The sequence below is a fragment of the Mobula hypostoma genome, chromosome 2, assembly GCF_963921235.1.
Source record: "Mobula hypostoma chromosome 2, sMobHyp1.1, whole genome shotgun sequence".
NCBI lineage: Eukaryota > Metazoa > Chordata > Chondrichthyes > Myliobatiformes > Myliobatidae > Mobula > Mobula hypostoma.
Window position 1 is genome coordinate 240,428,725 of NC_086098.1, and position 24,723 is coordinate 240,453,447.

At 46.5% G+C, this 24,723-nt stretch overlaps 1 protein-coding gene across 1 annotated transcript in view; it reads left to right on the forward strand.

Moving 5' to 3' along the window:
* Positions 1 to 24,723, forward strand: part of rab13 (RAB13, member RAS oncogene family) — a 56,047-nt gene that overhangs the window by 13,092 nt on the left and 18,232 nt on the right. The window contains exons 2-6 of the mRNA XM_063041754.1: positions 14,441 to 14,501; positions 19,242 to 19,302; positions 19,769 to 19,846; positions 21,193 to 21,282; positions 24,458 to 24,523. Of these exons, the coding sequence (XP_062897824.1) occupies positions 14,441 to 14,501; positions 19,242 to 19,302; positions 19,769 to 19,846; positions 21,193 to 21,282; positions 24,458 to 24,523 (356 nt within the window). The remainder of the gene's footprint in view (positions 1 to 14,440; positions 14,502 to 19,241; positions 19,303 to 19,768; positions 19,847 to 21,192; positions 21,283 to 24,457; positions 24,524 to 24,723) is intronic.

The window sequence follows — 24,723 nt, forward strand, 5'->3', positions numbered from 1 at the left end:
CCATCTAGTCTATGTCAATCTATTATTCTGCCTAGTTCCATCGACCTGCACCAGATCACAGTCCTCCAAACCGCTCCCATCCATGTACCTATCCAAACTTCTCTTAAATGTTGAAATTGAATGCACATCCACTGGCAGCTCTTTCCACACCCTTGCCACCCTCTTGAGTGAAGAAGTTCCCCCTCATGTTCCCCTTAAACATTTCACCTTTACCTTTGACCCATGACCTCATAGTTTTTCAGTGGAAAAAGCCTGCTTGCATTTACACTATCTGTACTCCTCATAATTGTCCTTACTATATGAAGTAGATATAAGGGTAGATAATGATTCAAGCATCAAAACATACTGCAAAATGTATCATCTGCGTTAACAATAAACGCAGTCAATGTGCAAGGGGGCAGCCCACAAATGTCTCCCCACATTTCGGTACCAATGTAGTATGGTCACAACGTTCAGCAGAACAACGCAGAACACCAACAAATGACAAAACGATGACAAAACCAGCAAAATTGATAAGGATTTTGTTTCATTCTCTAAATGAAGAAGTTTATTCTCATCTCTGTCTTGAGCCTTTATTCTGTGTGTGACCCTTAATCCTGGTCCCAGACACAGCAGCTGGGGAGAACTGTGCTCCTTGTGGGAATTTTGTTCTTTTCCAGATCTAAATGTGCAATCCCTGCCTGCTTCATCAGTCCTTGTTGGACAAGTCCCCTGAGCCAGGATGCTGTTGGATATTCCCAGGATTTGGGAGAGTCTTTCTTCAGAGGTCCTGGGAGTGCTTTCAAGAGATAGAGCATGGAGCAGGCCTTCTGGCCCAACTCACCCATTCAGACCATGATACTCCTCTATGCTAATCCCATTCACCAGTATTTGGTCCATATCCCTCTAAACCTGTCCAAATGTCCTGTTTTTGTGTGATATCACTCTGGAGGAACATTGTATCATTTCTTAATGCATGCATGCATTTCTAAATGACAATAATCGAGGACTGAGTGTCCTCATAATCTAATCTAAATGTCTTTTAAAGTTATTAAAGTGCCACTGCCACTTCCTCTGGCAACTTATCCTCTGCACCCATTACCTCCTGTGGAGGAGAATAAACTTGGGCAATTGCATATATATTGCCATGTACTATTCTGAGATTAATATTCTTAAGAAGTATATGTTAACATGTACATACTTCGATAACAAAATTTACTTCTTCCTCAGATACTCCCTTTAAATCTTTCCCCTCTCATCTAAAAACTCTGCCCTTTAGTTTTAGACTCCCTACCCTTGGAAAACCATTTTAACTATCTACCCTATCTCTGCCCCTCATAATTTTACAAACCACCCCCCCCTCATAAGATCACCCTCCAGCCTCCTTTACTCAAGGAGAAACAGTCCCAATTCGTCCACTCTCTCCTTATAATTCAGGAGAGTACAATCCGTCACCAAAGATTTCCACCATCCAGGCTGTGCTCTCTTCTCACTACCACCATTGGGCAGGAGGTACAGAAGTCTTGGGTCTCACACCAACAGGTTCAGGAGCCTTACAACTATTGTACTGACATAGATAAATTTCAAACACCTCAACTCTGAACTGATTCCACAAACTACAGACCCACTTTCAAGGACTCTTTACAACTCATTCTCAGTATTATTTTTTATCTGCACAGTTCGTCTTTTTTAGTGGTTTGTCAGTCTTTGTCCGTTTATGTATAGTTTTTTTTGTAAATTCTAATGTATTTCTTTTTCTCCAAAATGCCTGCAAGACAATAAATCTCTAAGAAGTATATGATAGAATATTGATACTGTAATTTGTTAATTTTCTTTGAACTTTGAAGCCATCCAGCTTAATCACACTTTCCTGGGGATCTGTACTACACCCTCTCCAGTTTAATCACACCCTTTCCAAAGTGAGGCAACCAGAACTGCACACAATATTCCGTCTGCAGCCTAAGCAAGCAGGTTTTTTAAAATAATGCAAATTATTTATAGCAATTTCCTTTGGATTATTAGGTAGAAATAATGATGTAGCTAGCATCAATCCCAGGATCCGGTAGCTTGTGAAAACCACTGGGGCAAGTCCTGTTCACTAATGCAGGGAAGACGATAAAATGTCACACTTGAACTAAAACTGGTAAAAGCTCATTTGGTCAGGTGACATCTGTGAAGAAGGAAATAATCAATGTCTCAGAGACCTGCCCTTCAAAGTTTGGAGTTTTGCAGCACCTTTGTGGTTTTCACGAGACTCTTGAAATGTTGTCATGGGTTAGATTTGTCAGCCAGTTTGTACGTAGTAGGCTCCCACACCCGATCACTGATAGAAGTTTATAAAATTATGAGAGTCACGGACAGAGTAGACAGAATCAGAATTGAGTTTATTATCACTGACATATGAAATGCGGCAGTAGAGTGCAAAGACATAAAGATATCTGCAAATTACGAAAGTAAATAACTCCACCAGGGATGGCCCCAAGCCAGTCTGAGAAAGGAGGAGGGTTTACATGGTCATGATCAAATGGTAATTCTGCCATGGACAGTCCCAAGCCCGGCTGCTAAAAGAGAAGGGTTAGGACAGTGGTTCCCAACTACCGGGCCGCGGACCGGTACAGGGCCACAAAGCATGTGCTGCTGGGCCACGAGGAAACGATATGAGTCAGCTGCACTTTTCCTCATTCCCTGTCACGCCCTGTTGAACTTCAACATAGGGTTGCCAACTGTCCCATATTTGCCGGGACATCCCGTATATTGGGCTAAATTGGTTTGTCCTATATGGGACTGCCCTTGTCCTGTACTCCTCCCCCCCCACCCCGCTAAGGTAGAGGATTCCTGTGAAACCTTTCGTGCTGAAATGGCGTAAAGCAAAGCAGTTACCAGTAATTTATATGGGAAAAATTTTGAGCATTCCCAGACCCAAAAAATAACCTACTGAATCATACCAAATAACACATAAAACTGAAAATAAAACTAATGTATAGCAAAAGCAGGAATAATATGATAAATACACAGCTTATGTAAAGTAGCAATAAGGTATGTACAGTATAGTCGGGAAGATTAAGCCAAAACCGATCTGTGGGAAAAAAAATGGGCATGTATGCGCACGTCACATATGCGCACACAGGTGCCCATGCAAGGCTTCATGGTCATGGTAGTCTTTCCTGGGCTAAACACACGTGTCCTGGGATTTGACTGCTACTTTTGTCCCTTATTTGGGAGTGAGAAAGTTGGCAACTGTAAAAGACATGTCGTGGTGAGTTTAACCCTACTTGAACACCAACCCCCCCCCCCCCCGGTTGGGGACCCCTGGGTTAGGCAGCCTCATCCCATAAAGACCCAGAGCTAGAGAATCCCCAACAGAAGCTCCAAAGACCTCATCCCTGGGCGAGGAAAGTGGGTTAAACCTGGCGACAACTTGAAAGACTTGTCCGGGACAGAGGACCCTGGCGAGCCAGAATAAAAGGATGCGGTAAAGGGAAGGAATACAAGCTGGCAGGTGATAGGTGAAGCCAGATGAGGGAGAAGGTGGGTGGGATTGAAGTGAGAAGTTGGGAGATGATGGGTGGAAGAGGTAAAGGGCTGAAAAAAAAGGAATCTGGTGGGGGAAGAGAGTGGACCATGGGGAAAAAAAAGGAAGGAGGAAGGGAAGCAGGAGAAGTTGATGGGCTGGGTAGGCGAGGAGAAGAGTGTCCATAGAGTACCCCTCCCCTCCCCTCCCCCCAACTCTCCCCTCCCCCTCCCCCCACTCTCTCCTCCCCATTCTCTCCTTCCCTCCCCCCACTCTCTCCTCCCCATTCTCTCCTTCCCTCCCCCCACTCTCTCCTCCCCATTCTCTCCTTCCCTCCCCCCACTCTCTCCTCCCCATTCTCCCCTTCCCTCCCCAACCCCCACTCTCCCCTCCCTCCCCTCCCCATTCTCTCCTTTCTTCCCCTCACTCTTCCCTCCCCAATTCTCTCCCTCCCCTATTCTCCCCTTCCTTCCCTATCACCCCACTCTCCCCTCTCCCCACTCTCCCTCCCCCTACTCTCCCCCACCCTCCCCTTTGCCCATCTGCCCAGAGTGTCCTTCTTTCTTTGCCTTTTCAAGTGCCTGTCCTGTGCTGAAGAAGGGTGTCGGCCTGAAACCCCAACTGTTTATTCCTGTCCATAAATGCTGAGTTCCTCCAGCATTCTGTGCAAGTACAGTAACTCCTCTTTCATCTGCTTTTTCTCTTACCTTCAGGAGTCATTTACAGCGGCCAGTTAACCCACTAACCTGCACACCTTTGGGGTGTTGAAGTACACTGGAGGGTTATAGATGGGCAAACAAATTATAATGTGGGGAAATAATAAATTGTTCATTTTTGGGTGCAGAATAAAAGTATTTTTTTTAATCGGTGAGAGGTTTGCAGAGCTCTGAGGTGCTGAGGCATGATTTTCAAAAGGCCAGTTTTCAGCTACTGAGAGAATGTTATTGTTTATTGTGAGAGTGATTGAATGCAAAAGTAGAGAGATCATGTTTCAGTTATGTAGGGCAGTGGTGAGACCACAGGTAAACTAGTGTGAGAATTAGTTCAAGGTAAATATGCTATCAAAGTACATGTATGTACCATATATTACCTTGAGCAAGATATCAATACCTTTAGAGGGCAAAGAAAGCACATCAAAGATAACATCAAAATCAGCCTGAAGAAATTCAACATGACATCTACAAACTGGGAAGACATTGCACTCAATAGAGACACCTGGGGGAAATCTGTTCGAGGGAGCTGCGCTACGAGAGAGCGACTGCACTGTGTCGCAGAGAACAAGTGGCAGCTGTGAAAGAGACTGAACAACCAAAAACCCAACCACGAACCACAGTCACCACCTACCCTTGCCCACACTGCACCGGAATATGTGTATCCCCGATCGGCCTCTACAGTCACCACCTACCCTTGCCCACACTGCACCGGAATATGTGTATCCCCGATCGGCCTCTACAGTCACCACCTACCCTTCACACACTGCACCGGAATATGTGGGTCCCAGATCTAAGTCTCTTAAAGATCCCCAATGTATCTGCCTCTGCCACTACCCCTGGCAACCTATTCCTTGCACCCATCACTTACTGTGTATTAAAAAAAAACCTGTCTGACATCTCCCTATACTTTTTTCCTAACACTTTTTTTTAACTTATGTTCATCATATTAGCTATTTCCACCCTAGGCAAAAAGTTTCTGGCTACCCACTCTTATTACCTTGTACAGCTCTATCAAGTTGCCTCTCCAAAGAGAGGAGTCCTGACAGCAGTTTTGCCTGTGTGGAGTTGGCATGTTCTCTCTGTGACTTCAAGAGATTCCCCTGAGTGTTCCAGCTTCTTCCCACTTTAGCCCTGTCCTGAGGGAGCACCGATCTGTCAGGAGTGTTTCTCCCACCCCGTTTCCAGACAATCTATAGGGTGACACTTTGGTCCTGTCCTGGATAAGTGCCAGTCTGCCAGAGGTGCCCCTCCCCCACCTTCCAGACAAGGTTCTGAACTCCTGTTGTATCATGACCCAAAGTGTGAGCATGGGAGAGAGGAGTCAGATAATGCCTTGTCTTTCTTTTCCATCTTGCACCACAGACTTTTTTGTCCCTTGGTGAACTTGGGTTTCAGAAATCTCAGAAATATCTGCAGATTGCACTGATAAACTGAGCAGTCAAAGGAAGTAAGCTTTGAGGATTGCGTGCAATCTCCAAGTTGCTGTGAAGTGTGACCTTCTTCAAAATACAAGCTGAACACACGATATTTATTTCTGAGCCCCTATCAGATGATTAATGCTCCCGGGATGAAAGGGTTAACGTATGAGGAGAGTTGATGTCTCTGGGCCTGTACTTGTTGGAGTTTAGAAGAATGAGGGTGGTATCTCATTGAAACGCATAGAATATTGAAGGGCCTAGATAGAGTGGACATGGAGAGAATGTTCCTATGATTGGGGGGAGAGGTCTAGGATTAGAAGGCACAACGTCAGAATAGAACAGAGATGAGAAGGAATCTCTTTAGCCAGAGGGTGGCAAATCTATAGATTCCATTGTCACAGATATCTGTGGAAGCTAAATCATTGGGTGTATTTAAAGTGGAGGTTGATAGTTTCTGATTAGTAATGCCATCAAAGGTTTTGGGGAGAAGGCAAGAAATGGCGGAGGAGATTCGATGGACCAAATGGCCTAATTTGCTCCTATGGGCTATTTCTGAAGCAGATATAAAGTGTCCACCCTCCACCCACTCCACCTGCCCATCACCCATGTGTTTACCCCCTCCCCCACTGTTCCCATCTGCCACTCCCCACCTCCTTCATTTGGTCCCATGCTCCACCTTCCTCTCCTGTCACACCCCACTATCTGCAGTCCTGTGTCACTCCCACTCGTCATCTCCCGGCCTCTTGTCACTGTTCGCACTCTCCCATCCTCAGCTTTCACTCTCCTCACCTGCCAGTTCTTGCTCCAACCCCTTCCCCTTTCCTCTTTATACTGGCTATCTTTCCGTCTAGATGAGGGGTCTCAACACCAGTCGTCGACTGCACGTTTCCCTGCCTGGGAGGAGGTACAGGAGCCTGAAAATCCTCTGAACAGACCATGAGCCCGTTAAAAGGGACCTGAGGGGCAGCTTTTTCTCGCAGCGCAGTGCATATATGGATCAAGATGTGGCGGTTATCGGTCATAACCGACAGTGACAGGAACTTACGTGGATGGGTTTTTAAAGTGGAAAAGCCATTTCATCGGGACAGTTCCACTCTCTCGATCTCAGAAGTCCAGGTGCCATGGTACAAGTAGTCGTCATAACTGGGGTCTTCCTTGGTTGCCGTGGATGACCATGACTTCTTCTCTGCCTTGTCTTGCCCTTCGCTCTCCACAAAGCATTGCAGAACTGCCTTCCTGGCTGTCAGATCTGATCCACCCTGTCCGCGGGAGCTGACTTTACATGCCAGGACAGACACGTCCCTATCTCACTGGTGTGTGAGGCCTGCTGGCTACCCCCACCTGGTTTAACCGCCTGGCGAAGCGGAGTACCGGGATGTGGCCACTGCTGCGTGCAAACAGCTACTTGGAGCCACGGGTGAGAGCTGAGGGTCTGGTAGGGACCAAAAATGAGAGAGTTGCCCCGGAATGGACACAAGACTAGCCTCTTCACCAGAGGTGTTACCATTCTAGATGCTAGAGGAAATGGTAGACGTTTAGAAGGTATTTGAACAGGAACATGGGTTGGAAAGATTTAGAGGGAAATGGGCAAAATGGGTAGGCAGCTAGGTTGAGTTGGACCAAAGGGTATGCCTCTGTGCTGTATAACTCTGTTGGTTTAATTGATGGTTGTAAATTGCCCCTTAGTTAGTTGGTGAGGGGGTAGAAATCTGGAGGGAGTTGGTGAAACGTGGGGAGAGTGGGTCACAGGGAAGATAGGTGTAAGAGCACCAAAACCAATGGATTGAATACTATCCTAAATTGGAAGAAATACATACGGCTGCCATGCTAAAGTTAACTCCTACATTAAATAGGAAAGGATTGGAGGAATTTGGGCCAGATGCAGGCAAATGGAACTAGATCAGTTAAGGTATCCGTTAGTCTTGCGAGACCATGGATCTGCACCTGGAAAGTCTTCACTCTCCAGGGCGCAGGCCTGGGAAAGGTTGTATGGAAGAACAGCAGTTGCCCATGCTGCAAGTCTCCTCTCCACGACATGAATGTTGTCCAAGGGAAGGGCACTAGGACCCATACAGCTTGGCACCAGTGTCACCGCAGAGCAATGTGTGATTAAGTGCCTTGCTCAAGGACACAACACGTTGCCTCAGCTGGGGCTCGAACACACAACCTTCAGGTCGCTAGTCCAATGCCTTAACCACTTGACCACGTGCTCACGATCAGTTAAACACACACAAAATGCAGGCCAGGCAGCATCTGTGGGAAAAAAGCACCGTCGATGTTTCAGGCCAAAACCCTTCGGCAGGACCGGAGAAAAAAAAAGCTGGAGATTAGATTTGAAAAGTGGGGGGCAGGGAGCGAGGAACACCAGGCGATAGGGAGGGATGAAGCAAAGAGCTAGGAAATTTATTGGTGAAAGAGACAGAAGGCCATGGAAGAAAAAAACAGGTGGGGGAGGAGCACCAGAGGGAAGCAATGGGCGGGCAAGGCGTTAACATGAGAGAGGGAGAAGGGGATGGGAAATGGTGAAGCCATTCCCTCTCTCATGTTATCTTCTTGCCTGCTCATCGCCTCCCTCTGGTGCTCCTCCCCCCCCCAACTTTTTCTCCATAGTTACCACGGTTCCAGCACCAACAGAGCATAGCCACAACTCATTATCTCTAACCAGTGCGTCTTTGGAACATGAGAGGAAATTGGTGCAGCCATAGGAAACCCACGTGGTCACAGAGAGAACGTACAACTCCTTATAGGCAGTGGTGAGAATTGAACCCCAGTCGGTGTTCGCTGGCACTGCAAGGGATTATGCGAACCGGTACGCTACTGTGGCTGCCCAGTTACGTTTATTTCTGGCATGCATCGATGCTCTGCTCTTACATTAAGAAAACTGCTTTCCTTCACAAATGTCATTTCGATGTCTGAGAGTTGACTTTGGATTTCACAGATAAATGCCTCTAATCTGAGGAAGGAAATAGGCTTTGGCTCTTTTGTTTTGAAATACCAATTTTTTCTCCGAATCTCAGCCTGCAGTCAATGTTTATCACATTCCATGCCCTTGCACATTCCATTTTAGTAACTCATAGAGTCCAGAAACATGCAATACAGGAACAGGCCCTTCAGCCCATCTAGTTCATGCCAAACTGCTATTCTCCCAAGTCCCACTGACCCACACCTAGATCATAGCCCTCCATACCACTCCCACCTATGTACCTATCCAAACTGCAATTGAACCTGTATCCACCATTTCTGCTGGCACCTTGTTCCATACTCGCACTGCCCTGAGTGAAAAAGTTAACCCTCAGGTTCCTTTTAAGCATTTCACCCTTAACCTATGACCTTTACTTCCAGACTCGCTCAACCTCAGTGGAAAAAGCCTGCTTGCATTTGCCCTATCTATACCCCTCACAATTTTGCATACCTCTATTAAATCTCCCCTCATTCCCCTGTGCTCTGGGGAAGAAAGTCTCATTTCGGCTGTTTTCAACATGGGGCATTTCACCCTCCCCCCTCCACCCTCAGGAGGACACGTGTGATCCCCAAGGGTCTCTGAAGTCTTAATAATGTTGAGTTCATCTAAAGTAAAAATAAATTAGAAACTATACCAGTAATTGGTGGGAGTCTGTCAAAGCAGTGTTCGGTGATGTCATTCACGGAGGTTCAGGATGTATTTAACAAGTGTTAAGGCGTTGTTCTTGAAAATTAGTACCACTCTGAGATGCCCTCCAGATCCACATTGGAGAAAGTAAGACAAAGATCGGGCTATCTGGCCCTTCAAATCTGCTATGCCATTTAACCAAATCATGGCTGACCCTCCTTCTCAGGTGAAGGGCTTGACTCAAAACGTCAACTATCCGTTTCTGTCCATGGATGTTGCCTGTCTCGATGAGTTCCTCCAGCTCTTTCTTTACTGCTCTGGATTCCAGCATCTGCACTCTCTCCCGTGATACCATGTCCTGCTCTCTCCCCATCTCCCTGGATGTCTAGGAATCAGTCTACTTCTGGTGCAGTCTGGCATAGCAGTGTAGTGGTTAGCCTACCATTTTACAGTGCCAGTGTTCAGTTCCTGCCGCTGTCTGTGAGGAGTTTGTACGTTCTTCCTGTGTCCACACGGGTTTCCTCCGGGTGCTCCGGTTTCCTCCCACATTCTAAAGACGTATAGGCTAGGGTTAGTAAGTTGGAGTGCTATGTTGGTGCCAGAAGCACGGCAACACGTGCAGGCTGCCCCCAGCACATCCTCAGACTGTGTCAGTCGTTGGTGCAAACGATGCATTTCATCGTGTGTTTCAATGTGCATGTGACGGAGGGAACGTCGACTCAGGCCACGAGAGGCCTGCGTCGGGCATTTTCATGCCTTACAAAGCGCAGATTGGAAGTCTGTGTGGGGCGCCACTACTCGCACAGATACTAGAGCAATGTGTGGTTAAGTGCCTTGTTCAAGGGCACAAACACGCTACCACAGCTGAGGCTCGAACTAGCAACCTTGAGATAACTAGACGAACACCTTAACCACTTGGCAACGTGCCCAACACCATTTGCATGTGACAAACGATGCATTTCATCGTGTGTTTCAATGTGCATGTGACGGAGGGAACGTCGACTCAGACCACGAGAGGCCTGCGTCGGGCATTTTTAAAAGGGATCACTATACCTTTCAGAAATAAACCATAAGGTTGGCTTCCTTTCTTTAAACCACTTTATTTCTTTCTGTAACTTTTCTGTACCTTTTTTAGGTGTGTGTGTGTGTGTGTGGTCAATTGCACCTCTGTTCTATAGCCTCACTAATTCCTTCTTTTGGATTCATCGCAGTCATTCGTGGCTTTTTTCCAATCTAGTCCAGTCGCTTTCCGTAAGAAGATTGTAAACACAGTGTTGACAAAGAGTGTTCATTATGCCTGCACTATTTCTGGCATCTGCCTCTCTTGTTTTTCTGGCTGTTTGCTCTCTCAGCAGCCTACAGTGTAAGCAGTGATCATTAATAGTGATCAACAATCAGGTACACTTTTAAATATTCCACATTGTCTACCGGCGTCGGCACTCCGCTTCCATGGAGCTAAGAGTTGGTGTTGGAACCATATCCCGTACCACTCATATCCCTCTTTACAGCAGTGGAAACTGGAGGCAACTTCAAACTCCTGGGACTGCGCATCTCACAGAACCTCTCATGGTTCCAGAACACATCCTACACTGTCAGGAAAGCTCACCAATGCCTCTACTTTCTCAGGAGCTGGACTGCACACACCAATACCCAGAGCTTTCTGCAGATGCGCAGTGGAGAGCATTCCGACAAGCTGTATTACTGTGCGGTACAGAAACTACTGCAGTGGACAGGAGGGCGCTACAAAGTGCCCAATGCATCACCAGCTCCAGCATATCTGCTTTCAAGGATGCGTATACAGAGGTGCCGGAAAAGGGCCAGTAACGTCATGAGGGCCAGTAACACCCTGTTTGACCCAGTCCCATCAGGGAAGATGCTAAGCAGCAAACACACCAGGACCACCCGACTCAAAAACAGATACTTTCCCCCAAGTTGTCAGACCGATCAACATCTCCACCCATTAACCCATCCCACCACACCACTACATACACTCACCTAGTGTCACTTTATGTACACACAATCAGCCTGTGTATATCACAGTTACTTGTACATTGTGTGTTGTTTAGGATTGCTTTTATATTTATTGTTTTTTTTTATTACATTCTTAATGCTGACTATGTTTCTTTTAGACCACACTTGCAATATTGTGTTCAGTTCTGGTTGCCTCATTGGATGAGGAAGCTTTAGAGAGGGTGCAGAAGAGATTTACCAGGATGCGGCTTGGATTAGACAGCATAGCTCATGAGCTAGGGCTTTTCTCTTTGGAGTGGAGGGGGATCAGAGGTGACTTGATAGAGCTGTACAAGATGATAAGATATAGAGATAATGTGGACAGCCAGAGACTTTTTCTCAGGGTGGAAAGGGCTAATATGAGAGGGTATAATTTTAAGGTGATAGGAAGTAGTTTTTTTTACAGAGTGGTATGTGCTTGGAATGTACTACCTTGAAAATAAGTCTGGGTTGTAGAATCACTTCAGAGTTGGGGTGAGTGAAGTTATCCACGCTGGTTCAGGAACCTGATAGTTGAGGGGTAATAACTGTTCCTGAACCTGGTGTTGTGGGTCCTGAGGTTCCGGTCCCTCCTTCCCGACGTCAGCAGCGAGAAGAGAGCATGGCCTGGGTGGTGGGGGTCCTAGCTGATGGGTGCTGCTTCCTTGTGGCAGCACTCCTTGTAAATGTGCTTAAAGATGGAACACTTAATAATGAAACTCAATAGCATGATGGCCTTAATTGCGAAGAAATTGCAACTTAAAAATGGAGAGGTATTTGTTACAATCGTACAAGGTGAGCCCACAGGTTTGGTCTCTTTATCTCACAGGAGGTGCACTGGCATTAGAAGCACTCCAAAAGAGATTCACCTGGCTAACTAGAGACACAAGGTCGGCACAGTAGGGTAGCGGTTAGTGCAATGTTTTACAGTGCCAGTGATCAATTACCCTGCTGCTGTCTGTAAGGAGTTTGTCCATTCTCCCCATGACCATGTGGGTTTCCTCCGGGTGCTCTGGTATCCTCCCTCATTCCAAAGAGGTACGGTTAGGGTTACTGAGTTGTGGGCACGCTGTGTTGGTGCTGGAGACGTGGTGACACTTGCAGCTGCCCCCAGCACCTCCTCGGACTGTGTTGGTCATTAACACAAACAACACCTTTTACTGTATGTTTTGATGTACATCTGACAAATAAAACTAATATTTAATCTTTTATAAAGACTGCAGATATATGGAATGACCTGGATGGCATGCAAACACATCATTATATTTTGGTATATGTGATATTAATAAGCTATTATCAGTACCCATCTACACAACTGGCATTCATAAATACTTGCCTGACAGTGTCTTCTGTCTTGGCGATTCATGCTTGTCCATGAGCTAATTAAATGCTCAGCTTGGAAAAGGCCCTTCAGCCTAACTTGTCCATGCTGACCAAGATGCCTTCGTAGGTCAATCCCATTTGCTGTAGTTTGGTCCACTTCCCTCTGAGCCTTTCCAATCCTGTCCAAATGTCTTCCAACCAGTTCAGTTGTGGCTGAAATGGCAGGATACTTGGTAGTGTGGAGGAGCAGAGGGATCTGGAGGTACATGTCCACCGATCCCTGAAAGTTGCCTCACAGGTAGATAGGGTAGTTAAGAAAACTTATGGGGGTGTTAGCTTTCATAAGTCGAGGGATAGAGTTTAAGAGTCGCGAGGTAATGATGCAGCTCTATAAAACTCTGGTTAGGCCACACTTGGAGTACTGTGTCCAGTTCTGGTCACCTCACTATAGGAAGGATGTGGAAGCATTGGAAAGGGTACAGAGGAGATTTACCTGGATGCTGCCTGGTTTAGAGAGTATGAATTATGATCAGAAATTAAGGGAGCTAGGACTTTACTCTTTGGAGAGAAGCAGGATGAGAGGAGACATGATAGAGGTGTACAAGATAATAAGGGGAATAGATAGAGTAGATAGCCAGCGCCTCTTCCCCAGGGCACCACTGCTCAATACAAGAGGACATGGCTTTAAGGTAAGGGGTGGGATGTTCAAGGGGGATATTAGAGGAAGGTTTTTTACTCAGAGAGTGGTTGGTGCATGGAATGCACAGCCTGAGTCAATGGTGGAGGCAGATACACTAGTGAAGTTTAAGAGACTACTAGACAGGTATATGGAGGAATTTAAGGTGGATGGTTATATGGGAGGCAGGGTTTGAGGGTCGGCACAACATTGTGCGCCAAAGGGCCTGTAATGTGCTGTACTATTCTATGTTCTATGATCAGAGCAACGCACAAAAAGCTAGAGGAACTCAGCAGGTCAAGCAGCATCTTAGATTTTGATTCAGAATCGATTTATCACTTGTACATCAAAATATACAGTGAACTGCATCGTTTGCATTGACGGGGCCAAAACAAGCCCCTTTCCTCCCTCCCACCCCCACACACAGACAGTTCTCCGACTCCAGGACTGACTTCCGGCCTGCAACTTCTGATCTCTAGGGTTTGGCCATTGGGCTTCAACTCCTGCTTCCACATAATATTTGACTCCCTTGTACTCCAAGTATCTGTAATTCTCCATTCTGGAAAACAGAAAAGTCGCGGAGTAGCTTTGTGAGCAGATTTGGGCCTCATATCTTAAGGAGGGATGTGCTGGCATTGGAGAGGGTACAAAGTACAAAGTAAATTTATTATCGAAGCACACATATGTCTCCATATACAACCCTGAGATTCACCTCCCTGCGGGCATACACAGTAAATCCATAAGAAACATAACAGAATGAATGGAAGATTGTACCCTACAAGATGGACAAACAACCAATGTGCAAAAGATAACAGACTGTGCAAATGCCAAATAAAATAAATAAGCAATAACTATCAAGAACATGAGACGAAGAGTCCTTGAAAGCCTTTACCACCCCCAGTCCATATCTCCCCCACCTCATCCCAGTACATGCCGGTTATCAGACTGCGTATTTATCCTTCCTGTATCGTTCACCTCTAATAAGTAGTCTTTTCAACCTTCCTTGCCCAGGGAGTACAGCCCCAGATTACAGATTAACTTCCTTACCCCCTGCAAACATACCAGTCTCTTGCATCTTCTTTGGGGCTTTCTGAACCACACAGGGTGTTCCAGTTGTTGCCTAACCCATGGCCATCTCTTGCCTCTTTGCTCCCAGTTATAGTTCCTCACTATCCAGCTACTTCTCTCTTCCTTGAGCCAATGCACTGTGTAATGATTTCCCACCTTCTCTCATCTGCCCAGGCATCGACTTCAAGATCAAGACCATAGATGTCGGTGGGAAGAAGATCAAATTGCAGGTCTGGTGAGTATGAAAGCCAGCACTGGCTCTCAACCTGGGCCTTTGTGCCAAATCTCCCTTTGCCCCAGGCTGTAAGAATAGATATATTGTCGTTAATGAGTCACTACCCTCAAAGCAAGAGAGGGTGTGGAGCAAGTTTGTGAAGGGCATATTAAACAGCATAGTGGGTAAAGCTGCTCTAGAGACCCAGGTTTGATCCCGACCTCTGGTGCAGATTGTGCGTGGAGTCTGCATGTTCTCCCGGTACCCCATGGGTTTTTAAGATGAGCAGCACGAGGTTGGCACAACACTTTACAGTACCAGCGACCCGGGTTCTATTCCCATCGCTGTCTGTAAGGAGTTTGTACGTCCCCTCTGTGACTGCACGGGTTTCCTCCGGGTGCTCTGGTTTCCTCCCACATTCCAAAGCTGCACTGCTTAGTAATGATCGCGTGATTGAGCTACGGTTAAATTGGTGGGTTTCTGGGCGGTGTGGCTCGAAAGGCCAGAAGGGCCTGTTCCGTGCTGTATCTCAATTTAAAAAAAAATAAGATTAGCTTTATTTGTCACATTTGTAGATTGAAACATACTGTGAAATGCATTATTTTGCGTCAATGATCAACACAGTCCAAGGATGAGCTAGGGACAGCCCGCATGTGCTGCCGTATTTTCCATCAATAACTGAACATGCCCACAATTTATTAAGCCTAACCTGTACGTTTTTGGAGTGTGGGAGGAAACCAGGGCACTCGGGAGGGCGGGGGGAACTCACACAGTCACGGAGGGAATGTACAAACTCCTTACAGACAGCAGCGGGAATTGAATCCCGATCGCTGGTGCTAACCGCTAGGCTATCGTGGGCCACTCAGTTATCACGAGACTATCAATCACAATACCTGTAATATCTGAACCATCAGCAATTTCTAGGAAAGAGCTCTGCATTCAACTTCATAATGAGGGCCTTTTATACAAGAGCTGGGATGTTATGTTGAAATTATTTAATATGTTGTGTGCATTTCTGGTCACCTAACTACAGGAAAGATATCAATAAGCTTGAAAGGGTGCAGAGGAATTGAAACCCAATCGTATAGCTGGCTCTGTAAAACGTTGCGCTAACCACTACATTACCATGCTCTTCCTGTTTCTTCGGGATGCTCCATTTTCCTCCCTCCCATGTCCCACGTACAGAGTCGATGGGTGAATTGCAGTGCTTTAAATTGCCCCTAGTGTGTAGGGGAGGAAATAGGGGGAGAATTAAAAACAAAGGTAAGATTAATGTATAATTCTTGTAAATGGGTATTGGCATTCATTTATTAATGTCACACGTACCTAGATACAGTGAAAAGCTCGTCTTGTGTACTGTTCATACAGATCAAATCATTACACAGTGCATTGAGGTAGAACAAGGTAAAACAATAATAATGCAGAATTAAAGTGTAACAGCTACAGAGAAAGTGCAGTGCAGGTGAACGATAGGATCAGAACGAGGTAGATTATGAGGCCAAGAGTCCATCTTATCGTACAAAATCAGACAGCATCTATGGAAAAAAGAAAACAGTCGACGTTTCATCAAGACTGGAAAAAAGATGAGAAGTTATAGCAAGAAGGGGGTAGGGGAGGAAGAAGTACAAGGGGGCAGGTGATAGGTGAAACTGGGAGGGGGGGTGAAGTAAAGAATTGGCAAGCTGATAGGTGAAAGATTTAAAGCATTGGAGAAGGGGGAATCTGTTAGGAGAGGGTAGAAGGCCATGGAAGAAAGGGAAGGGGGAGGAGCACCAGAGGGAGATGGTGGGCAGGTAAGGAGATAAGGTGAGAGAGGGAACTAGGAATAAGAATGGTGAATGGGGGGACAATTACCGGAAGTTTGAGTAATCACTGTTCATGCCAGCAGGCTACCCAGACAGAATATAAGGTGTTACTTCTCCAACCTGAGTGTGGCCTCATTGCGGCAGTAGAGGAGGTCATGGACTGACATGTCCTAATGGGAATGGAGAGGTAGAATTCGAAGCGGGTGGCCACCAGAAAGTCCTGCTTTTTCTGGTGGACAGAGCCTAGGTGCTCGGCGGTGGTCTCCCAATCTACATCGGGCCTCACTGGTATACAGGAGGGCGCACTGGGAGCACCGGGTACAGTACGTGACCCCAACAGACTCATAGGTGAAGTGTCGCCTCACCTAGAAGGACTATTTGGAGCCCTGGAGTAGGTGCAGTGAAGACGGAGGAACTGAAACAACAGGAGAGAAGAACACTTGTAAAAATGCCATCCCCTTCTCTCAGTTCCTCTGCCTTCACCGCATCTGCTCTCAGGATGAGGCTTTTCATTCCAGAACTATTGAGATGTCTTCCTCCTTCAAAGAAAAGGGCCTTCCTTCCTCCATCATCAACGGTGACATCACCCGCATCTCTTCCACTTCACGCACGTCTGCCCTCAACCCATCCTCTTGTCCTCATCTACTACGCCAGCAGACTCTGTGTCCAGCACATAATTCTCTGTAACATCTACAGACTCCAAATGCGATCCCACCACCAAGCACATCTTTCCCTCCCTCGCCCCCTACCCCTACTTCCCACTTTCTGCAGAGACCACTCCCTATGTGACTCCTTTGTCCAGTCATCTCCCTCCTGGCACTTATCCTTGCAAGCGGAACAAGTGCCACACCTGCCCCTACACCTCCTCCCTCCCTACCATTCAGGGTTCCAAGCTCTCCCTCCAGGTGAGGTGACACTTCACCTGTGAATCTGTTCTGGTCATCTTCTATATCTGGTGCTCCCAGCGTGGCCTCCTGTTTATTGATGAGATATCGATGAGACTGCTGCATTGAGCATCTACGCTCCGTCTGCCAGGACAAGAGGGGTCTCCTGATGGTCGCCCACTTCAGTTCTACTTCCCATTCCCATTCCCATTCCGACATGTTGGTCTTCTATTGCTGCGATGAGGCCACACTCAAGTTGCTGGAGCAACAACACTCTATATTCTGTCTGGGTAGCCTCCAACTTGATGGCATGAACATCGATTTCTCAAACTTCTGGTAATTGCCCCTCCCCTTTCACCATTCCCATTCACATTCCCGTTTACCTCTCTCACCTTATCTCCTCACCTGCCCACCATCGCCCTCTGGTGTTCCTCCCCCTTCCCTTTCTTCCATGGTCTTCTACCCTCTCCTATCAGATTCCCTCTTCAACTCCCCTGCCCCAGATCCACCTGTCACCTGCCACCTCGTACTTCTTCCTCCCCCTCCCCCACCTTGCTCTAACTTCTCGTCTTTTCTCCAGTCCTGATGAAGGGTCTCGGCCCTTTACTTTTTTCCATAGATGCTGCCTGAGTTCCTCCAGCATTTTGTGCTTGTTGCTTGGATTTCCAGCACCTGCAGATTTTCTTGTCTTATCATACAAGAGGTCCGTACAAGAGTCTGATAACAGTGGGGTAGAAGCTGTCCTTGAGCCTGGTGGTATGTGCTTTCAGGCTTTTGTATCTTCTGCCTGGTGGGAGAGGAGAGAGAGAATGTCTGGGGTGAGGGGCGTGTGGTTTTGATTATGCTATCTGCTTTACTGAAGCAGCAAAAAGAATAGACAGAGTGTATGGAGGGGAATCTAGTTACTGTGCTGTGTCCACAGCTGACTGCAGTTTGTTGACAATGCAGTTGCCATACCAAGCCGTGATGTATCCATGGTTGATGTCTGGCATTGGACTTGTTGTGGCTGGAGGGTCTGTTTCTATGTTGTATCTCTCTGACTTTTAAAATGTGAGATGGATGCACGTGTTATTGGCAAAGCTGGCTACCTTTGAGATTGAGACTTGCTCAGCCATTTTACCGATGAATTGGCCATGTGGTTGGTGTAAGAGAGTACAGATTTCCTTCCCAGAATTATCCTAGTGAACCTGAGATGATTTTTCCACTAATACAGAATTTATTGATTTGGAGTTGCAGTATGGCTCAACTAGTTGCACTGCCCAGCAACCCACCGATTTAATCCTACCTGATCAATGACCAACTAACCTACCAACCCTCGCGTCTTTGGACTGTGGATACCCGGTCAATACATGCGCTGGCGGGGAGGATTGAGCCTTACAGACTGAGTCTGAATTGAACACTGAACTCTGAACTCCGACGTGCCGGGCCGTAAGAACACAATGCTAACCACTGCGCTACTGTGATGCCCTTGTGGTTGTAGTCTTGTGGTTTTCCATAATGAGACTAGCTTCTGATTCTGGGTTTGGCTGGAACCTCTCCAGCTTTCAAGATTGAAGGTTGTTTAATGTCATTTCCAGTACACAAGTGTAAAAGAGAACAAAATAATTGTCACTCCGGATCTGATGCAGCACAAAACAAACCACAATAAGATAAAGAATGCAATAATAAAAAGTGAGATATATAGTAAATGCATAAGATAGCTCAGATACATAGATTGATCGTATGGCCATAAAGTATCGCTCACCACAGGCATGTAAGGCGACTGACAGGAAATGATAAAGTAGTGGTGGTTGGGGGTGTGGAGGGGTGAGCTAGTGGGTGGACGTGTTATCAGCCTCACTGCTTGGGGAAAGTAACTGATTTTGAGTGAGAGTGGAAATTGACTGCTGGGAGTTGGCATAGGTGGGATTGGTCAAGCGGCCTGCTGTGTCATAATAAGTGGGTAAGAAAGATATGAACTCCAGATACTAGTCCAGGAATGTAATCGCTGTGTTGCTGGATGCTCTGAGACCTTAACAAATTAATTTTGTTACATTAAAATAATCAACGTTTCTCATTCTCTTTAACTTCAGGGATACAGCCGGACAGGAAAGGTTTAAAACCATCACAACTGCATATTACAGAGGAGCCATGGTAGGGCGGCTTTGTTCATTTTACATTAAATTCTTCTTTTTTTCCTCTCTTGCCTCTATCTATCTGTCTCCGTCTCCACCTCCCCCCGTCTGTTTCTCCCCGCCTCCCTTTCTTTTTTCTTGCACCTTTTTCACTTTCTCTCTCTCCATTTGTTTTCTCATCTTTCTCTCCATTTCTTTCTTTTTATTCTCTGCCTCTACTGTCTTTTCTCTCTCTCTGTCTTTCTCGTTTACTTTTATTATTTCTCAATGCTTTCTTTCTCTCCCTTTCCCTCTCCTTTTTTTTCTCTCTTTCTCCCTCCTTTCTAGTTTTCTCTCATCCCTTTTTCTCCATTTCTCTCTCTGTCTCCCTGTCTGGTCACTTGTATACGCAGCACCCATTAAACTCCTACGGAATTTATAGCACGAAGACTATTTGGAAAGATTGGTGAGTGAATTGTGTAACCCCCTTACTCTGTCACCTGCAGGGCATCATACTGGTCTACGACATCACAGACGAGAAGTCGTTCGAAAACATCCAGAACTGGATGAAGAGCATTAAAGAGGTGACTCCCACAATATCAGTTGTCCTTTGCTTCTCGTTCCTTCACTTCGAAACCTGTCTTATCTCTCCTACATCTGCCATTTCTGATCGCTTCGGACACTTTGGGTGGAGTCCAGGTGAAGAGTCTCAACACAAATGGTCAATTATCCATCTTACTCCACCCCGCGCCCCCAGATGCTGCCTGACCTGCTAAGTTCCTCCAGCATCTTGTTTGATATTCTTTCGGACTATGCCTCAACCTCCTTCACTCCTGGAAAAATGAGCCCAGTCTATCCATTCTCGCCCCCAACAAAAGTCCTCCAATCCAGGCAACATTCGGCTGAATCTCCACTGCTCCACCTTGTGTGTCTCTCTCTGCCCAGCATCAAATTTAAGGACTTCTACAACTCATGTTCTCAGTATTATTTATTATTTATTTATTTACTATAATTATATTTTTATGTATCTCCAGAGTCTGTCTCCTTTTGCACTTTGGTTGTTTGTCCTATATTTCTGTGTAGTTTTTAATTGATTCTATTGTTTGTCTTTGTATTTACTGTGAATGCCCACGAGAAAATGTACATTGCTTGCCCATCATCTCCAAATGACAGGATGCCTGTGCGGGAGAGTTTTTAAAGTGGAAAGGCTGTTTCGCCGGGTCGTTTCCACTCTCTCGACCTTGGAAGTAGTGATTACAAACTGGGATCTTCCTTGATTGCAGTGGATGACCTTGCCTACTTCTGTGCGTTGTCATGCCCACCGCTGTCAATGAAGCGTTGCAGAACCACTTTCTTGGTCATTGGTTCTCCCGGTGGATCTCATCTGCCCAGCCCGCCAGAGCTGACTCTCCATGCTAGGGCAGGCATGTCCTATGAGGCCGTCAACTACCCTCACCTGGTGTAGCCCACCTGTCAAAGTGGCTGACGAGGGTGTGGCCACAATGGCGTGCAAACAGCTGCCTGGAACCACAGGTGAGAGCTGAGTGCCCAGTGGGGCCCAAGGCTGAGTGAGCTGTCCCAGAATGAACATGAGAAACCCCCTCACCAGAGGCTGTACCCCTCCCTGGACACTCTATCCACCCCCCCAGGGTAGTATATGGCAACATATACACATTTCGATGATAAATTTTCTTTGAACGTTGCGTCTGCCTGTCACTTCCCCCGGCACCACAATCATTGGCCAACTTTCCGTAACTGTGTGCAACTTAGTGGCTACGTGCCGTGGAGATTTACTGTGCAAGATCTTTTTTTTTTGATTCTGAGGAGCCTTTGTGTCCGATGGGGATGGGGGAGTAGTCAAATTGAGGCTTGAAAGTTATTCAGAATTTGCAGGGAGGTGTTCAATAACTGTTGCTTCCTTCCGATGCAGAACGCCTCCGCAACTGTAGAGCGGATGTTACTGGGAAACAAGTGTGACATGGAAAACAAACGGAAGGTGCCCAAGGATAAAGCGGAGAAGGTGGGTCCTTCCTTGGTCTCTTGGTACAGGAGCCACAGATTGGTGTGAAGGGTAACACCCTCACAATGCTGGAGGAACTCAGCAGGTCAGGCAGCGTCAATGGAGAGAATAAACAGAGTTTTGAGTGTCAGAAATTAGTGGAAGTGAAGGAGAAGGAAGCAGGCAAGATGAGTGGCACCTGGACGTTGGAGAGCTCTTGATCATTAGACATAGGGTCAGAATCAAGCCATTTGGCAATTGGGTCTGCTCTGCCGTTCCATCATGGCTGATTTATTATCCCTCTCAACCCCATTCTCCTGCCTTCTCTATGGAATTTTCCATGGTAGAAAATTATACTTCTAGTCACCACTGAGAGTCGTACACTGGCCATTTATCTCTGTACCTTCTGTTAATGACCCTTCAGACAATAAACACGTTTACTTTCTGTGATTTTAGACACTGGGAACATGTGAAACAAAAGCTTTGACCAGCGACCAACCTGGACATTGGAGGTTTGGGGGAGGGCATTTCACTCAGGTCCACTGCCCGAGTTGAAGAAGGCAGCAGCAGGTTATGGCAACATCACAGAGCTTTGACCAGCGACCAATCCGTGTTTACAATTGACTAGTAAGAGCAAATTAAAGGAAGGTGGGGGCAAGCATAGTGGACAGAGTCAGAGTAGTGATCTTGAGGCTTTAGCTCTTCAAGGCTTCAGTCAGAGAAAGCAAAACAAAAAGGAAAGCTCTAGGTTAAGTTGTTTCTTTTTCCTTTCCCTTGATATCTGCTTAGCTAGGACAGTAGAGATGCCAGTCAAGATAGTGGAATGCTCCTCTTGTGGGATGTGGGAAAACAGGGAGACCTCAAGTTTCCCTGACGACTCCACCTGTGAGAAGTGCATCCAGCTGCAGCTTCTAACAATCCATGGTAAGGAATTGGAGCTGGAACTGGATGAATTCCGGATCGTTTGGGAAACTGGAGGGGTGATAGATAGGACATGTGGAGAGGTAGTTACACCCAAGGTGCAGGACACAGGAAACCGGGTGGCATTCAGTAAGGGGAAAGGGGTTAAGGTGGCAGTGTAGTGTACTCTTTAGAATGTAGAAGATTGTTAGGAAATTTGATAGAGGAATACAAAATGATGAGGGCTATATATGGGGTAAATGCATGCAAAGGTTATGGGTTAAGGGTGAAAGGTGAGAAGTTGAAGGGGAACATGAGGGAAAATTTCTTCACTCAGAGGGTTGTGAGAGTGTTGAATGAGCTGCTAGCACAAGTGGTCCACGTGAGCTCGATTTCAACATTTAAGAGAAGTTTGGATAGGTACATTGATGGTAGAGTTATGTGGGGCTACGGTCCTGGTGGAGGTCGATGGGAGTAGGCAGTTTAAATGGTTTTGGCATACACTAGATGGGCTGAAGGGCCTTTTTCTGTGCTGTACTTCTCAAAAAGAAAAGAACCGGGCTAGCACAGTGGCGTAGTAGGTAGAGCTGCTGTCTCATAGCGCTAAAGATCTGGGTTTGATCCCGACCTGCAGCACTGCGGGTGCATGTGTGTGTTTGAGTGAGTGAGATTAAAGATCTTTTAAGGATAAGCTTTATTTGTCACTTGTACAGTGAAACTTCAAATCATAATGAAATGCATTGTTTATGTTAGCGACCAACATAGTCCAAACATATGCCCACAAGCATTACCACAATTGCAGTGCCAACCTAGCATGCTCATGATTTATTAACCCTAACCATATGTTTTTGGACTGTGGGAGGAAACCAGAGCATCCGGAGGAAACCCCTGACCCTTGATCTTACAGCTGGCCCTGTAAAGACAGCGGTGAGAGGCACTCTCCCATTCAGATCCTACCTACGTGCCCAGAACATCGCTCCCAGCACGCACTTACCCCGACAGGACTGCTGGTGGGGACAAGACAGTAGCTCACATCTTTGCGGGCTGTGAGTTTGCAAAGAGGGTGTGGAGAAAGATACGAGGATCTGCGTCCCAGTTCATTCTGAGCAGCTGGGTGTACAGGCTGTTCCCAAGGACACGCACACACACAGGCAGATCATCAACTCTCTGGTCTGCCCGAAACTTGTTGGTCTGCCAGCACGTCAGGATGTCTGTGGAGGACTGCTGCCGACTGGCACAGTCCAGGCTGCAGGAATATGTGCTGAGGGATGCAGTGAAGCTCGGCACAGCCACCGCAAGGGCTCAGTGGGGAAGAACCAATACTGGACACAGAGGGGCTGGGTTGGGTGAGGAAGGCCCTAAGTATTGTTGTACTTGGTATGCTACACCAGGGGCCCACGAGTGGTAACAGTGCTATTGGTTTTAACATTAAACACTTTGTCTACGAATGTAAGAATGAAAAGGCTTCACACAGTTTATTCTTGTAAATATTTCTTATTATGAATAAATTTATTTTGGTTAATATTAAAAAAATTGAAATTTTGTTACCATAAGACATGCTGTATTAATCTCACAGCAAACAAAAGTAATTACTGGAGGAACTCAATGCCATGAAAGGCCTCAACCCAAAACATCAGCTGTCCATTTCCTTCCACAGAGGCTGTCTAACCTGCTGAGTTTCTTCACCAGTTTGTCTTTTTTACTTCAGATTCCAGCATCTGCAATCTCTTGAGAGAGACAGACAGACAGACACACACACACACACACACACTCATACCCACACACACACACACACACACACCACCCACACACCACACACATCACCAACACCACACACCCACACACACCACCCACACCCACACACACACTCATACCCACACACCCACACACACACACACACACACACACACACCACCCACACACCACACACATCACCAACACCACACACCCACACACACCACCCACACCCACACACACACACACACACATGCCACACACACCACACACATCACCGACACCACACACACACCCACACACACCACCCACCCACACACACCACACACACACACACCACACACACACCACACATACACCACACACACCCACATACCCCCCACACACACACAGTGCTGGAGAAACTTGGCAGGTTAGGCAGCATTTAAGAAGAGGGACAAACAGTAGATGTTGTGTGCATTACCCTGGATTTTCAGCACCTGCAGGGTCTTTAGTGTTTATGATCTGCGGTCTCTTGTGCCTGTGATTTTTCCCTTACTTTGTCCTACTCTCTTGTCTCTAGTTGGCCAAGGATCATGGGATTCGATTCTTTGAAACAAGCGCCAAGTCCAGTTTGAATGTGGAAGAGGTGAGTCCATTTCCCCAATTGGTCATGGCAGTCTGAACAAACTTGTCCAGGCTTAATTGTACCTTGCATCATCCCCACCATCTTATAAAATCAGGAGCCAGTCATTCAGCTCTTCCACTATTTAGTAAGGCCTGGTTTAAAGATAAAAGTTAGCTTTACTTTATTGCATATACATTGAAACATACAGTTAAGTGCGTCGT